At 37.6% G+C, this 16240-nt stretch overlaps 1 protein-coding gene across 2 annotated transcripts in view; it reads right to left on the bottom strand.

Annotated features, from left to right (window-relative positions):
• LOC149172581 (riboflavin biosynthesis protein PYRR, chloroplastic-like) overlaps positions 1-16240 on the bottom strand; it is a 374041-nt gene that overhangs the window by 91076 nt on the left and 266725 nt on the right. For both annotated transcript variants that reach the window (XM_089424347.1, XM_089424346.1), the window contains exons 6-8: positions 14408-14527; positions 13968-14219; positions 13683-13808 (exon numbers count right to left, since the gene is read on the bottom strand). In XM_089424347.1, coding sequence (XP_089280473.1) covers positions 13683-13808; positions 13968-14219; positions 14408-14527 — 498 coding nt within the window. The remainder of the gene's footprint in view (positions 1-13682; positions 13809-13967; positions 14220-14407; positions 14528-16240) is intronic.

Genomic DNA, 16240 nt, shown 5'->3' with positions numbered 1-16240 from the left:
ATGAGGAAAGCTTATTGTCTGGGAAAAATGAGAAAGTGGAGTCGCCACCCAAACAAGAAACAAACCGAAGAGATGCTACTGATATGGCGAAAAACAAGGCAATAAAAGATCCAAATGATAACCCAAAAGCTTGAATTTGCCCGCTCAAAATGAGAGATGAGACACATGAGAAGGTGAATGTCGATGAAACTTCCAGGAACAGAAAAACTCTATCCCCGGCAACGGCGCCAAAAAATGTTGTCGCGCGGATTGACACGACAACGCTCAGACCGGGGGCTGTCACTCTGATCCCCGGTCCCTCCGTTTAAGCCTGTCTCCCGCGGCTAAGGGGGGTAGTCCCTGTGAGATGATGAGACCAACTGTAGACCAGTTGGTTGGGAGACACGAGACACGATATAAAAAAAAAAGCACTCGATGGATTTGATTAATTTGGCAGACCAGTGCCTTAAGAGATTGTTGTAAAAACGATTACTCGTTAAATGATATAGAAACATGAACCATGAACAGCAATCATCTATCATCAGCTAAATCACAATGCTCTTAGAATGACCAAAACGATATCCAGCAACTGAAAAAATGAATGCTCTAAACCACCACGAATCATAAACCATTAACCAGATATCAATTTCGCATCTCGACTTGAAAATTCAGCGTGAAAGATATAACATGATAAACAACTGAAACTGGCAAAAATGATTTTCCAATTTTTTTTTTTTTTTAATTATAAACTATCTAATCAAAATTTAATTCCTAAATTAAAAAAAATTAAAATTCCTAAAATCTAAATCTAAAATCTAAAAAAAAAATAAAACTAAAAAATATATTTTTTTATTTTTCATATTTTAAAAGCCAAATTTAAAAGACTAACTTAAAATCTAAATAAAACAAAACCTAAACTAAATATAAATTAAAATCTACGTTAATTTAAATCTAAAACATAAAACTACAAAAACAAAACTATACAAATCAAATTAAAATCTAAATAAAAAAAATCTACGAAAATTAAACATAAGAAATACAAACTAAATTTCTAAAAAAAGAAAAGGCGTAACTACCCTAGCCTGAAACGTAAGACATAAAACAGCGAGACATTACCTGCGATAAACTTCTGAAAGGAAAATGCGATCAGAGATTAAGGAAATCGGAACTACGCCTGAAACCAAATGCACCTGCTTACGCCAAAAACAAAGGGACGCTTCGATTTACTGTGAACGTGAATGCAGTGGTCAGAACTTTCACCTGGCGTCTGCTGAAACAGCGTAAAAATTAACCCGGCGCTTGACGCGAATCCTCTGTCAGAACTCGTAAATCACTTGGCCTCACGCCTGTGGATAGATTTCGACCTGCTGAGAAAACCTTGACGGCGGCTTGAGGAAAATGAATCAGCCTGAAGCTCACCTCAGTGTTTCTGAAGGGAATCATCTGCTAACGATAACAAGCAGGCATATGTGAAGACGATGGGTGGACTCGAATCGTTTTTTGAGTGTGCATGCAGATCCGCAGTAGCTTTGACGGCAGCAGCAAAGAGAAGCAGCATGAAAAGGCCCACGCAGGTTTGCAGATGGTCCCAAAGAAAAAACGCTTTTACTTGCAGGGTTACCTGATATATGCCTCTGACATCAGTTTGATTTACCAAATCGATTTGACCTCAGAGATACTCGTTTTCAGCCGAGATCGAAAGTGTAAGACCGTCAGGTGGTGGTAATTTGGTAAACGATGCTTGATGTAAATCACTTGTTGACGGCTTACTGCAGAGTTTCAATGCCTGATAGCGTGGATACAATGAAGCTGACAGCGGAAAACTGGTGTTCGTGCATATATAAACCAGCAACCAAAGAATGCCTCTCGTTGAAATCTGTTGCTTATGCACAGTGTGTTGGCGTGTCAACCTTGACGGTAGTCCTGCAATTGCAGAAAAGACAAAACCCTAATCAAAACTGCATAAAGCAAAAAATCTAAAAACCCTAGATCAGCTGATTAATGTACAAACTTGGCCCCTTAACAGCCAGATTCGGCAATAAGCACGGAAATATTTTAAAGAAACAGAAATTTTAGATTGTCACTGTGAAGAACTTCAGAAAATCTCTCATGCAAATTAAAAAAAATAAACTGAATGATAAACCCAGGATCAAATCCAACTGGGCTCAACAAAAAATGCTTGCGGGAGTTGGCTGGTTCAGCCGAGAACTTCCCCTAACGCCCACAATTTTCCTTCAGAAAATGTTTTCTGCACAGCTCAAAACAACCATCAGTAAAGAGGGCAAAAATGCTGCTAGATCTCAGGAAGTAATGGAGATACCTGCCATTACTTCAAAAACCCTAACAACACCCAAACCCTAGCAAGTGAACAAGATACCTGTGCTCACAATACTCTACAAAAAGCTATTATTAATGGCTGAAAATAACATATGCAGAAAATTTAAACAATCTCACAGCATTTCAAGAGAGTAACACTAGCAAGATATGGACCCCAAAGTCTTCTTTTATTAACCAGAAACTGATTTACAAGAGAGCTTCTTCAGTCTTAGACTCACAGATCCCATGATCTGAAATGACCCCTAGCACCCTATTTAAAGGAAATGATCCCAACGGCTAGTTCGAGTGATCCATGTAGAAATGATCTCGACCGTTGATGAGGATTAAGACATCTCTTGATCTCATCCGTCGATTTATTCACTTAAAATATTATTATTTTATTAGTTAGGGTTTTTTGCTTTATTTTTTAATTTTTTTATTATTTTTTATTTATTTCATTTTTTAATTTTTATTTATTTTATTATTTTTATTCATTTTTTAATTTCTTAATTCATTTTAAAATGGATCATCAAACTAAGCCTTCGGAAACATCACCTAGGACCTAGGACTTAGGACTCATGAGGGGATTTAAAACATTTTTCGACCCTCAGGACACATTACATCATGACTTTTACAATTTACATCTTAAGGGAGAAAACCCCTTTAACATAGACCCTCACAAATCACCCAGTTCTGCGACACAACTATAATCTAGCAGATCAACACACTAGGATTCTCCTAAAATTCCAATGACAAAATCCATCCCGGCTTTGAGGTCAGGTTTGAAGGAAAACTCTGCCGATCCATGGATCGGTGAGACGAAAAACCTTCCGGGACGTAGATTACCACTAGAAAGTTAGGTCCACCTAGGCAATTCACATACACGACTCATATCTGCTAAGATTATTTACAATTAATACATGCAGACTGGGTTTACAATTAGATTGATCAAGCTGCTGATGACTGCTGGATGGCATGGACACGCTGATCAGGTGTTGCCCCTTTCTTGCAAAGAAAAAGGGGGTGTACTGCATGGGTAGTTGACCGGTAGTGGTCAACACACCCAAACCCCAAATATATACAAAAAATCTTAAAACCCCAAAATGCCAATTAGCAAAAATAATTTACAAATTATTTTACAAATATACACATACAACGGTTTTGAAAAATAAAATTTTGAGAAAATAATTTTTATGGAATTTTTTCTTTGATAAATGGCTAAAAATGCTTTAAAAACCCCATGCACACTATAGCCTTAGCGAAGATTAAATCCACCACATAAATATTCAGGATCCAAGCAAAGTTGATCTCTGCCCACAGTTTGTGAACTTAGAGACCAAGGACTGAAGTACCTGCAAACACTATGTATTTATCTCAAGACAATCCGTTAAATCATATGTTGAATCAAATCACCTAAAAGATTAGCCCAAAACTATCAATAGAATGATTTTATCTCCATCTAATGAAAAAAGAGATCTTACCATTTATCAACACAACGTAGGAAAGTCCGTAGTCAGTACATACCACAAATCAATGGACATGAACACTTCGAATTGCACCCCAAAGTCTTTATTATGATAGAAATAAAAATTCCTAGTGAGACAATAGTTTACACAAATGCTTCAGCAACAATTTCTTAGCCAAAAATCAAATGACTAGAGAGACAAATGACTCTCTAATTTATAGATAAATCCTCCAAGTAGAAAATAATGGCTAGTTTCCTTGATCCTTATCAAAATAATCTCGGCCTTTGAAAAATACTTGATCATCTTTTAATCTTAGCCGTGTGAAAATTCCACAACCGGGAATCCCTACTGCAGCAACTGATGATATTACTCCTATCTGTTATATTCCTTTAAACAAATTACTTGCAGTGTGCTATGACAAATATCGTGATACATACACTGCAGCCTTCACTTAATTAAATATTATGCGAAAACAAGAGACTGAGCAAGAAAGAAAATACAACACAATGGACAATGTTATTTTTGGACAAATATCCTTGGAAAAACCCAATGCAGGGAAACGGTGCAGCAAATCCGAGGGTTTATTATTATTAAGCGATAACAAATTCTTAATACATCTTTGAATACCTCTCTGGTTATTTAGTTACATAGAGAAATACTGGAAGAAAGATTTGTGAGATTACCTCACACAATCACTAAGAAAATTTCGGCTGATCTGGACACCGGATGAGGTGCCTCTGGAAGGCCCTGCGCGGTCCTCACGCAGTCCCTGCGTCAACCTCTCTAGGCACTGCGTCACCCAGTTTGTTGATTGATTTGCTGCCTAGAGTTTCTTCTCTCAGGCTCCCGGCTTCTGAAACTGACTCTCCCTAGCAAAATCTCGGACGCTCTCTCACCCTCTGCCCTGCCTCTGCGTGGCCCTTGGTGGCAATGCGTCAGCCTTTGCGTATGGGCTACTGGATCACTCTCTGCGTCTCTTTGTTGATGATTCTTTGGCTAAGAAAATTTCTCTCTCCGGATGCTATCCCTGCCCCTCAACTGCAAGAAATCTACTCAATCAGAGCTTCCTCCTGAGAACTTCTCATTTCAGAAATTTAATCTCTTGATCTCTCTGTGTGTTTTCTAAATGACCCTTAAGCTCTTTTAAATAATTTTCTCATTGACATTCAATGGCCCAGATTAAAAGCTAATCAATGGCTAAGATCATTTTAGCTTGATTCTCATATTCTTCTAGAAGTTACACCCACAATTAGATAAATACCCATTAATATTTTTAATTTCCTAAGTTTAGACTTAGGGTCCCATTAAAAAATATTAATTATTTTAATAAAATCGTTTCAGTGTGGAATTTCCCAAAATGCTTTCTGGGTTCTTTGGAATACATGTGTCCAAGCCTCCCTGCAAAATTTGAGGCCTAGATCACATCCGATGCTACTCCAAATCCACAAGTCATTGAATTTTTATTTTTGAGGAATTTTCAAATTTAGTATTTAATTCCATTTTAATTAGCTCAAAATTAATTATTTTGAGCTAATTTCCTCAAAACTTTGACTTTTACTTAACCACCAAGGCCCAAAGGTCCAATTTTTCTTGAAATATCCAATATTCCCTTGATGGAGGACCTCCAAAAATTAATTCTTTTGATACCCACGAATTTTCCATTTCAAGAATTTAATTTTCATAAGACATTTTAATTTGACTCTAATTAATTAAATTTTTGACTTAGGATTTTAATTTAATTTTTCCAGAAAATTTAATTAATTGACACATGAGGGGAATAATTATTTTTTTCCACCCTCTAATATTTTAACCATGGTGTCTAAGTATGAGGGACCATACATTAAAATATTTTTTACATAAGATTAATTACAATTCAACCTTCAAAGGGGGAATACCCGTTGGGCTTAGTACCCTCAAATTACATACCCAATCTGCGACACAATACGCTCTAGTAGACCAAGTGATTTGTAATAAAATAATTTAGCCAATTAGCTTAAATTATTCCCAAATCACTTTTACATAAGATTAAAACACTAGGACTCACCTAAGACTGTGATGAAGAATTCCACCCTAGCTTTGGGGTGAGATTGGAGGAAAAAACTCTGTTGACCATCCATGTTTAGAAACACAAATGAATCAGTGAGACGAAAAACCTCATAGGATGAAACTCTCACCAAAATAATAGGTTTACCTAGGTTGTTACATACATTCATGGTCTTACTAGCATCATTTACATTACATAACTTGCAGAATGGGTTTACTATGACACATAAATTGTTGATAGATGATCCGATTCTATTGAAAAAATTGGTAATTTCTCCTCCTTGGAACTTTGACAAAAATTATGCAACAAGGTGCTTATATATTTTTGTTGTGTGTCTATTTCATTTTGCACACAAACTGTTCAAAGAAATGTTTGTACACAAAGTGTTTGCTAAAATGTGTCCAAGAGAAATTTAATAGTTTGTTGAAGTTGTGTTAGCAAATTCAAGGAGAGGACCATTACAAGGAGAACTAGGCTTCCTCGCACCTACATCCCCACAAGTTCATATACTTGGATCCCCCTAGGGTCTCTGGTACTCGAGGACTCCAACAATGAGCCAATACAATCCCCATCACCCCCCTCACCATCAATCATCAACTCCAAGAGATCTTGACCGCATTGGCTTCATCTTCAGAAATTTCTCTCCTTGATTAGTATCAAGTTGTCCAATTCCTATTTTGGACACTCTCACTTTGTATCAATGTACCTATGATGATGTTATATACACTTCCTTTTTGGACTTAGCTAGACTTAGTGCTTAGTCTTGTCAAACATTTACCTAGACTGTACTTTCAGTTTTCTTATATCTTTCTTTCTCATTATATAGGAGCGGCTTTTGCACTCCCATGTTGTATTCACACTAGATGTGTTATCACTCCGTAATTTGTTAAGGCTATGAAAGAAACCCAGAGGTAACCACAGAACCAATTTTAAGCTTAGAAGCTAGCCCTTCTAAACTCGAAGAGGGATCTCTCTATTGGATTTAAATTTGTTGTTGTGGGATTTTAGGCTAGTTATTAGGTTCAGAGTTTGGTTTTTTGAAATGTTTGGTTGAAACTGCAAGAAAAGGCCATTGGGCAATGGAGTCAAGGTCTTAGGGTGATCAGATACAAAAATATCATAACAGATTTGAAACTGGGCAAGGTAGGCAGGCTATTGGATCTTTGAAGCTTTGTGGAGTGAAAGGGAGGAAAAGATTCAGATTCAATTAAACATAGAGCATTTTAACATGAATTATATATTTAATCTCAGTTTGAAAACATATAGATTGCTTATAAGCTAGGACAGAGTGTAATTAAACAAGTTCAGCCCTTCATCTTCTTTTAAACAATATAAATAAGAAAGACATATGAAAACAAAGATATAACAAGTTTACAAGAGGAAAAACATCACCAATTTGCCTGACACATGAATCCTGGAACGATCTTTTGTATTAATGAAATGATCACTTTTGGCTCAGTGAACAACTTTACATCAAAGTATGCTTTCTTGATACAAGTCCCAACATTTGTACTTCGATTTATGAAGTACTTATACAAAAATTATCAAAAATATCTTGATTGGAAATATCAAGATTTTTACAAAATATCCTAAAACAGTTTGCAAAAATAGAACAGAAATGTAGGCAACTAAAATGATGTAGTCCTCTGGCACTATCTTCGAGGATTGCTGGTGATGACTCGACCTGAAAAAATGTTGCTTTGTTGTTGAAGGTGAAAAATTGTTTTACCCAAGTAACTGGCACAATTTGTCCCATATGTCTTCATCTAGAGTGGAGAATTTAACAAGCTTCTTGTAAGTTTCATCCACCTCGGTGTACTTTTGAAAAGTAGGCTTGACAATGAATAAGTGTTTTATCTCATGTTTGATAAGCAAGTCAAAATCCAAAGCTTCCATGAAGGCTTTTCCTGTGATGCTTCCTTTGATGGTGGCAAACTTTGACTTATCCCTGGCTATGGTATATAACTTTTGGTGATAATCTTCTATCTTGATCAACTTCTCTCCAATTCCTATCAAACCTAACAGCCCCTTCTGATTTAGCACATTGAATTTCCTGTGGAACTTCTTAATGTTGGACTCTAAGTTGTGGCACTTGTTTCTAGCTGAAGCATCAGGTTCCTTTTTGTAAGGACCCTCCTCACTTCCAAAATTGTCTCTATCCTGTCTTCAATCTCAAACTCCTCCAATTCTTCTTTGGTCTTCGAATTCAAAATCTTGATTAAAGCAGTGGCTTCACCTAGCTTCTGTCCTAAATCTTCTTTCACCTCTTCAATGACTCCTTTAGATCTCTAGAGTCTATACTAATTCCTCCCGCTCAAAAATAGTTTCAATAGAGCGCCATATTTCAGTTATGGACTCATTTATTTCTATCCAAATGTTTTCATTTCCCTGTGCAAGTGTTTGTGCCATTGTAGACTCATTCTCCAACTGTTCAATTTTCTGGGTTAATTTATGAGTCTTTTGCAGCTCTGCTAGGTACGCACTGTCAATTTTCAACTTCTGCTCCTGGAGATTACTTAGCTAGTTTTCAGCTTCTCAATTTCTTGTCCTCTGATAGATAGGTCATCCATTGCTTTGATTAGTTCTTCTGATGAATTTGTAGATTGTGCCTCTGTTGAAGTTTCTAAATCTTCCAGTTAGAAACCCTCCATGCACTTTATTGATTTATTCCTACGTACTTGTTCCGTTACTTAACAAGTTATTTACAATGTAAATACTAAAAATAAACACTAGTGCATGCTCAACATATTACAGATCATCAACTGAAGGAAACAGAAACAATCACACCAAATGACACCGTTATTTTTTTACCAATGTCCCTGGAAAAACCCAATGCAGGAAAATCGGTGCAGCTATCTGAGGGTTTTCTTACTAAGCAATTTCAAAGTACAACCTGAGTGCCAAAATCGGCTTACCCAACAGAGAATTTCCTTGGTAGTAGTACCTCTCAGTCTGAGACAAATGTCCCGGCTGAAACCCCAGATAAATCTTCTAGCAGCTCCTTAGTTTCAATTTGCCCCAGAAACCCCAGCATCTGCCTTTCTGGACTGCACCAGCCTCTCTTTGCCCAGCGTTGGCCTTGTGTCACCCAGAATGGGCCTGCGTCAGCCTTCTAGCCCTCTGCATCAACTATGCTAGCCTCTTTGAAGCACTGCGCAGCTCCTAGCTACCTCTGTGTGGCCCTGCGTGAGCCCTGGCTACTACTGCGTCACTCTCTCTGGCTCCTGCGCTGATCTCCCAGCACTATCTCTGCCTCTCTGTCTCTTTGTACTCACTGCCCCTCAGCTGCAACTCCGATCATTGATTCTATCTCTCTTAGCAAACCCCGCTCTAGAGAATAGAATGACTGATCATCTGGTGTACTCTCCAAGTGACCCTCAAGCCCCCTCTTATACTTTTCTCGTTGACATATCAACGGCCAAGATTAAGTCCCTAATCAACGGCTAAGATTAGATCTGGCTTGATCCATGTCTTTTGGACCATTCTAACACAGTTTTATATTAATCCACATTAATATTTTAATTTCCCTAAGTTTAGACTTAGGGACTCCATTAAAAATATTAATTATTTTAATATCTCCTGAACTGTTTAGAATCTACCCAAACCCTTTCTAGGTATTGGAGATCTCATGTGCCCTAAACTCTCCACCAAATTTCATGGCTAGAGCACATCTGATGCTACCACAAATCAACAACCTAAACTGTGATGCCTGCTGAAGTGGGATGCCCCTGGTGCCGATGTAGATGCAATAGGAACTGTTGTCAATGGAATGGCTGCCAACTGTGTTGTTTGTTCTCTCTCCTTTAATAATCTCTCCGTCTCAACCTCCATTTCTTTGATATGTCCACTTTGTTCAATAATAATTTTGAACATGTCTTCCTTTGCCTTCACTAACTGTCCAACTTCCTTAGTATGCGGGTCTTCTGTGGAGGGAAGCTTGAGCTACTTGCTGAGTGTTGCAATATTAGCATTTTTCCTTTTGATAATCTCCTCTGCAGCTTTAACGTTGTTGGGATCATATCCCAATTTAATTTCTAGATCTTCTAAGGACTTGATTTCTGTGTCTTTAGCCAGAGAAGAAATTTTCTCTAATTTGAGCTGGGACTGAATGTTGTTGACTGAAGCTTGCAGCCTAGAAGCTGCCATTGCTGAAGTTGTCAAGGTCGAGTATAACATCTCCCCTATTCGTTTATGCAGGTCTATTTGATCAATTGAATGAATTTGATCAGTATTGAAGTAAAAGATTGATTTCTTGTAATCTTCTAGAGTTTTTGGGAAAGGGTCCTCAGCCTGTAGGAAGGCCATCTACATTTTCTCTTTCTTTGTGTCAAAGGCAGAGTGTAGCCTATGTTGTGAAGATGACTATGTATAAGTTGTAGCTTTTAGCATCTCATTCTTCTTTTCAATTTCTCTTTACTTGGCAAATATATTTGGTTCAGCTTGGTCATGAACCAATTCCCCTGACTGAGAGGTATCTAGTGGCTCTTGGGAGGCCGAAGAGGATGGAGATCCTACAAAAATATCTTCATTCTTGCTAGAAGTATGGGGGCCTGTCAAAATAATAGTAGACTGTACATTTTCCTCTTGAAAGGATTCTTCTGTTGGATTGGTCCTTTGTCTCTTCTTGTAAATCAAAAACTCTTTCTCCTGGATTTCTGTGACTGCAGGGGAAACATCTTCCCTTGGCCTCTTGTCCTATTTCTCTTGTGGTGTTGGATTCTGTGTTGTAGTTGTTGAGAGAATATGTTCTTCTGCTTCCTGCAAAGTATTCTCCTACCATTGATCCCTGTTCATGTATTTTCAATCTCTGGCTTGGGAGTGTGAGTGTAGGGAGTAGTCTTTTGTTCTACTCTCAACTTTCAAATTATTCCCAAGGGGTCATATGACCAGGTGAAACTAAACTTAAAATTCATCTGGTTGAGGAGGATATCTGCTTCTTTAGCTGTTGCCCTGGTTTTGCAGATGAATGGGCCCACCTATGTTTTTATTTTAAATTGGGATTTCTTCTTGGCTACCACAAAATGCAACTCACCCATGTTGATCATTTATCTGATATTCTAGTGAGAAGATTCTCATTGGAACAAACTTTGGTAACATGTATGGTGACAACTCACACCCATAGACCCTGATTTCTGTGTAATTCTAGTACAAGTACCAGTCACCTGTTTTGGTATGCTCGCTAAGATGAAGAAATCTTTTGATTTCAGGTCCTATCCTTGGTTCAACATCATTGTTTAATAGGCAAGATACTGTATATAAGAATTGATCAACATACTCAGTGAAGGTAAATTCATTGGAATGCTTCCTTACCAAGGAAGTCCAATGAATTATTGATTAAGCATTCCCTTGCTTATCCAATTTTTGTAAGGGAAACTGAAACCTATCTGCCTGATGATATAAAAATAAATAGACTAGAACTGAAGCATACTTGAAGGTTTCCTCTGTAGAAAACTTCAGGAACTGCTCATGGATTGCATCTGCTAGAAACTCACTGTAGTTGAAGATGATGGAGGGTTTCTCACTTGTTGAAAAGACTGACAAAAAACCTATGATGGCCTCATCAACCCACTAATTGGATTGATAGCCTAGTAAACATGAAACAATGGAGATAATTTGTTTGGTCATCTCAGGGAACATGGAGGATGAATAGGGGGGATTTTCTTAGGTAATTGGGCATCCTTAGGGAGAAATGTTTCAAAAATATTTGCTCTGTGTGGGAAGGTGAGGTTCTTGTAGAATTCCATGAGGGAATCTACTGTAAAAGGTTTCAGAGGGGCAAAGTTTTGAATTTGGAGCATTTGGGAGATGGATTCAGAGGTGATTGTGAAAAGGATGTCATTATTTTGGGCCACAATTGCCCTTTGACTGGGAATATCGGAAATGGCACCAAGAAATGAATTCAGGGAAGTGGTAGGTCTGAGGGAAAATGAATTGGGGTAGGGAGGAGTCCCACAGACCCAATTCATCACTGAGGTCAATGAATTTCTGCTTTAACCAGTTGTAGAGTTCATAGAGGTCAAACTCACAACTGGTTTCAACAATTTTATATTCCTGATCTACTAGGGGTTGATGGTCCAAATCAATGACAGGGGGTAGGAGGGGGTTTTCTTCTGTAACTTTAGTTTTTCCTTTAGGAGCCATGTTGGAAGGGAAATGAACTGGAGGATTTAAATTACCCGAGAATCAGCAGAATGAACACTGGTGGCTGGGCGATCAGTTACACTGGTAGTTTGCTTGCTGACGAGGTCACGGTAGCAGTGTAGTTTGTTGGCTGGGTGTTGTAACAAGCTCTGGTCTCTAATGTCTCGGAATAGCAAAGGGAAAGATGAATAAACGGGTTTTGGCTTGATTTATAAGCGAAAATATCTTACCGTTGTGATTAGGCCGTTAACGGAGCGGATCTGTTATCGCGGGATCAGTTACATAACGGGTGCAACGGGGGTTCCATGCAGCAACAATGCATTGGAGTGAAGTGGGGACAGGATGCACCATTTGGCGGAAGGGGAGTGACGTGGGAGAGCGGAGGTCAACAATCATATTAAGCAGATTTCGAAAGGGGGGGCGATAAATGGTTTTAGGCGGGGGGGTCCGAAATGCACTTGGAGGAGACATGTAGCAGAAATGGTTTTGGGGGAAAAACTTTTCGGACCCCCCTCGGTTAACCGTCGGAGGGGCGCGGGGGGGGGGTCCGAACTCATCACTCGTCGTTGATTTGGGTGGGTGAGATCGTGGCCTTTTAGATCTGCACCAACTTTATTACGAACGACAAAAGGTGTCGCGTAAAAAAAACTTTATTAAATTTCTATAATCGCAGTTTTAACAATGTGATTAACCAATTAACTTTATTTAACACTATTTAACTTTATTTAACTATTTTAACCACGATTACACTGTGGTTAAACATTGATTTATTCTAACTAAATACACTTTATTTAATTAATCTAATCACGCTTAAATGGTGCGATTAAACCATTAAACCTATTTATCTATTTAACTCAAATGTGGCATTTTAACTAGCTGCACATTATTTTAATTCTCTAAAGGTATTTTTCATGCATATTTTTTATTTTTTGAAATGCAGTGGCATTTAAATTTGCTCACTTATTGGGGTATTTTCATTTTTTCTATGTATTTTTTTATTTCTTTGATTTTTTTACCTATATATATATATATATATATATATATATATATTTTCTTTTGTATCCCCTTTATTTTCTTTTCTTTTATTCTATTTTTCTTTTTCTTGGAAATAATTTGCAGAATGAAAGATTATTTACAATATGTGATATAAAAATCAACAGATAATAATCAATTGATCCTATAAATTATAAGACCCTAATAGGATGTATTCTTTAATCATGCTGACCTAATTTTGTGGTCATTTGTTGGACATTAATAAAATTATCTTATCTTAGCTTATCTCATTTATAAACCGCTTACCTGGAGGATTTACAGTTTGGAGGTGCAGCAAATAATCAACGACCAGAACTTTTCTTAGGAGTGAAGGAACTTATTATGTTAGAGTCCAGGTTAGGTAAGATTCATTTTGGGCTTCTAACATCAAATCTATATCTCTGTTAGACTGAACAACTGGTGTACCATACGTTAATAATTTTTGTGGGGCAATACATATAGAGGCAATTTCAATTCAGAAAAAATAAATTAAAGCCTCAGTATTTAAAGATTGCCAAGAAAAAGTCAAAAAATAAGGTTTGCTTATTCAGAAAAATATAAGGCACTACACATTGTCCAGGACTGAAAGCAAATGAAAGAAAGGGATAAGACAGAAATAATCAAGGAAAAGAAGGAGAAATAGTCAATTAATGTTTGGATTTTATTGATAGTGTAAGCAGCATTGCAAGCCTGTAATGACTTACCAAATCAGGCCGTTGCCTTTCCAAAGACCTCCCCATTTTCGCAGCTTCTTCTGGGCTTTCTGCAGATCTAATTCTTTTAATGCATTCTTGTGCTATAGAATCGTGTACACCTTCAAATTTCTGTGCCTGAAGGATAACAAAAGGATATTGACCCTCACATTGCAAACATAAGTTTTCAAGAAAATGTACATATAGGTAGATTAGCAGAGAGATAAATAAACAGATAATCAGAAAATGTATAGCTAGAAGTGAATAAAACTGACTCTGTAAGTATCAATCTCAGACCTGATAGTAGTGCTCAACACTTTTCCAAATGACGTAATCTCCATTTGAATCAGGCATGCTAATAGGATGTGGAGAAAAATTAGAGAATGATCCATAGACATCCCAAGCCCGGTAAAAACAGATTATGCTTGGTCCATTTGATGTTGAAACTGTGATAGGATTTACAATAGAAGTTGCCTCCATGGCAGGAATAGTCGGCACCAAATCAGGTATAGGTTGAAGGTACCCACTTATTAACATGTCAGGCCCAATCTATAACATAAGATGTAAACTGGAAAAAGTTCAGATTATTGCAAATAGACGAGAAAAAAAATCAATACAACAGAAAGCAACAAACATACTGCATAAGATGCAGATAAATGGAATTGAATTGGATGAAACTCAATCTATTCATTTTCCACACTTCATTCAGTATACAATCAAATTAATAACTAATTAACCTGCTGAAATGAGACATCCGTCAAATTTAGTGCTTGTGTCATTTCCACCATCCCTAGTTCACCGACCGGAGATGGAGCAGTTACTCCTCCTATAATCTTAGGGGCAACAAAGGCAATCACCTGAGAGAACAAAAAGCAAGAAGGCGGAGCAGTTGCTCCCCCTATATTTCAGAAAATATTACCATTATCTAGAAACTCAACATAAAATAATCATCAATCAAGTAGAGTGTCATCAATTAGAAATGGTCAAAACAAGTTTTATGGATAGTCCTAAGTTTGCCAAAAGTTGAAGATGAATATGAACCAAACAATTATCATAAATCTCTTCCCGAACATCAAGATTTAAAAGACCTTGTTCCCTGTTACCATAGATCACATAAAACCCTGCACATAATTCTTTCAAAACATATCTATCAATCAAAATAAAAAAAGTTTGAGATTCTTACAAAATTCGTGAGACTAAATCAACAGGAGTACATCACATTATTCTAGATTGAGAATAGCCTAAAGAGTAAAAGATTCTTCTAGTGAAATCAGGATTATATCTCATAAAATACTGAGAAATCACCGATATAAATAGCCTAATTATTTTGCTTAAAACTTCTCTGCACCTTTGTAGATATTAAAAGTTCTCACTTATGTTTGGTGCAAAGGGTGATGACTCAGACTGATGCTAGCTGGTTAGTGTATACTATAACTGTGTTTTTAATATAAAATTTACTTGATCTTTTTCCTTGCTCTCATAAACTTGGTTCCTGACATCATTCAATCCTGATGCATTACCTCTTCCTAGGTACCATGTTGTAAACTGCTAATGTAGGAGAGTTTATACTAAGGGAAATCTAGTCAGGGAGATTGACACTGAATGCTTCCCTTTGAGATGGAAAGGGTTGCATACTAGGTTTATGTTCCTAGTTCCAGCACAATACATTTTATAATTGAACGATAGCTCTTCACTATGGGCCGCGATTTCTAAATAATGAAGAACGTGACCTCTTTCATGTTAGCTTTTGGGGTTACTCCAAAAATGTTATCACCTAGATAGGAGAGTGCAAGGTTTCCTAGTCACTTGGTGATGCTCAACAAAAATATGGATGGCTCAATTTGAGTGGATGCTTTACCTACAATAGAGTACTAGCATAGTGCATTTACCTATAAGGTTCTTATCATGTGGCATGATCGCTAACGCTTTGGGTGCACACACTGGAGGAGTTTGTTGCTTGATTAGGAAAGCTACCTACCTAGGAGAATGAGTGTTAGGCACCTAGAGGAGGGCACTTAGCCCTAAGAGCATGGGACCATGTGACATACACCTTGAAGGTTCCATCTTGACTTGAGGACGCATCAGTTGAGAGCCATACATCATGGAGGTTGGTTGTGGAACCAAACCCATATTTGGGGAGAAGCAAAAGAGAAAAGTAACTACTTTGGCACACATGTTGAGGAGTGTTAGGCACAAGAGGACATAAGGCACACAACTAGAGAATAAGCACCTTGCATGAGGACACTTACAACAAACCACATTTAATAGGGATCATTGAGCTAACAACTTGTTAGATTGGGCACCAACTCGGAGGAGGGGCACTAGGCCCAAAGGGGCATCATGCTTGGAGGGAAAATCTTGGGGGTTGGGCAAACCCTAGTGGGACACTTTTAAATCCTTGTTTGGTGGAGCACTCCATTTGGGGTTGCCATATTGACATAGGGCAATGGCTATTTGTGTAGACCTAGTCCATGTTTTATGTTTCCCTTTGTCATTTCTAACTATTGATGTACCTATTATTCTATCTTTGTAATTGACTTCAATAAGTCTTGTAGGGAGCACTACCTAGG

This window comes from Pinus tabuliformis, chromosome 4_2 (genome assembly GCF_031772625.1).
Source record: "Pinus tabuliformis cultivar Carrire ecotype Pingquan chromosome 4_2, CPIR1, whole genome shotgun sequence".
In the NCBI taxonomy this organism is placed as follows: domain Eukaryota; kingdom Viridiplantae; phylum Streptophyta; class Pinopsida; order Pinales; family Pinaceae; genus Pinus; species Pinus tabuliformis.
This window is presented reverse-complemented; position numbering and strand designations above follow the sequence as displayed.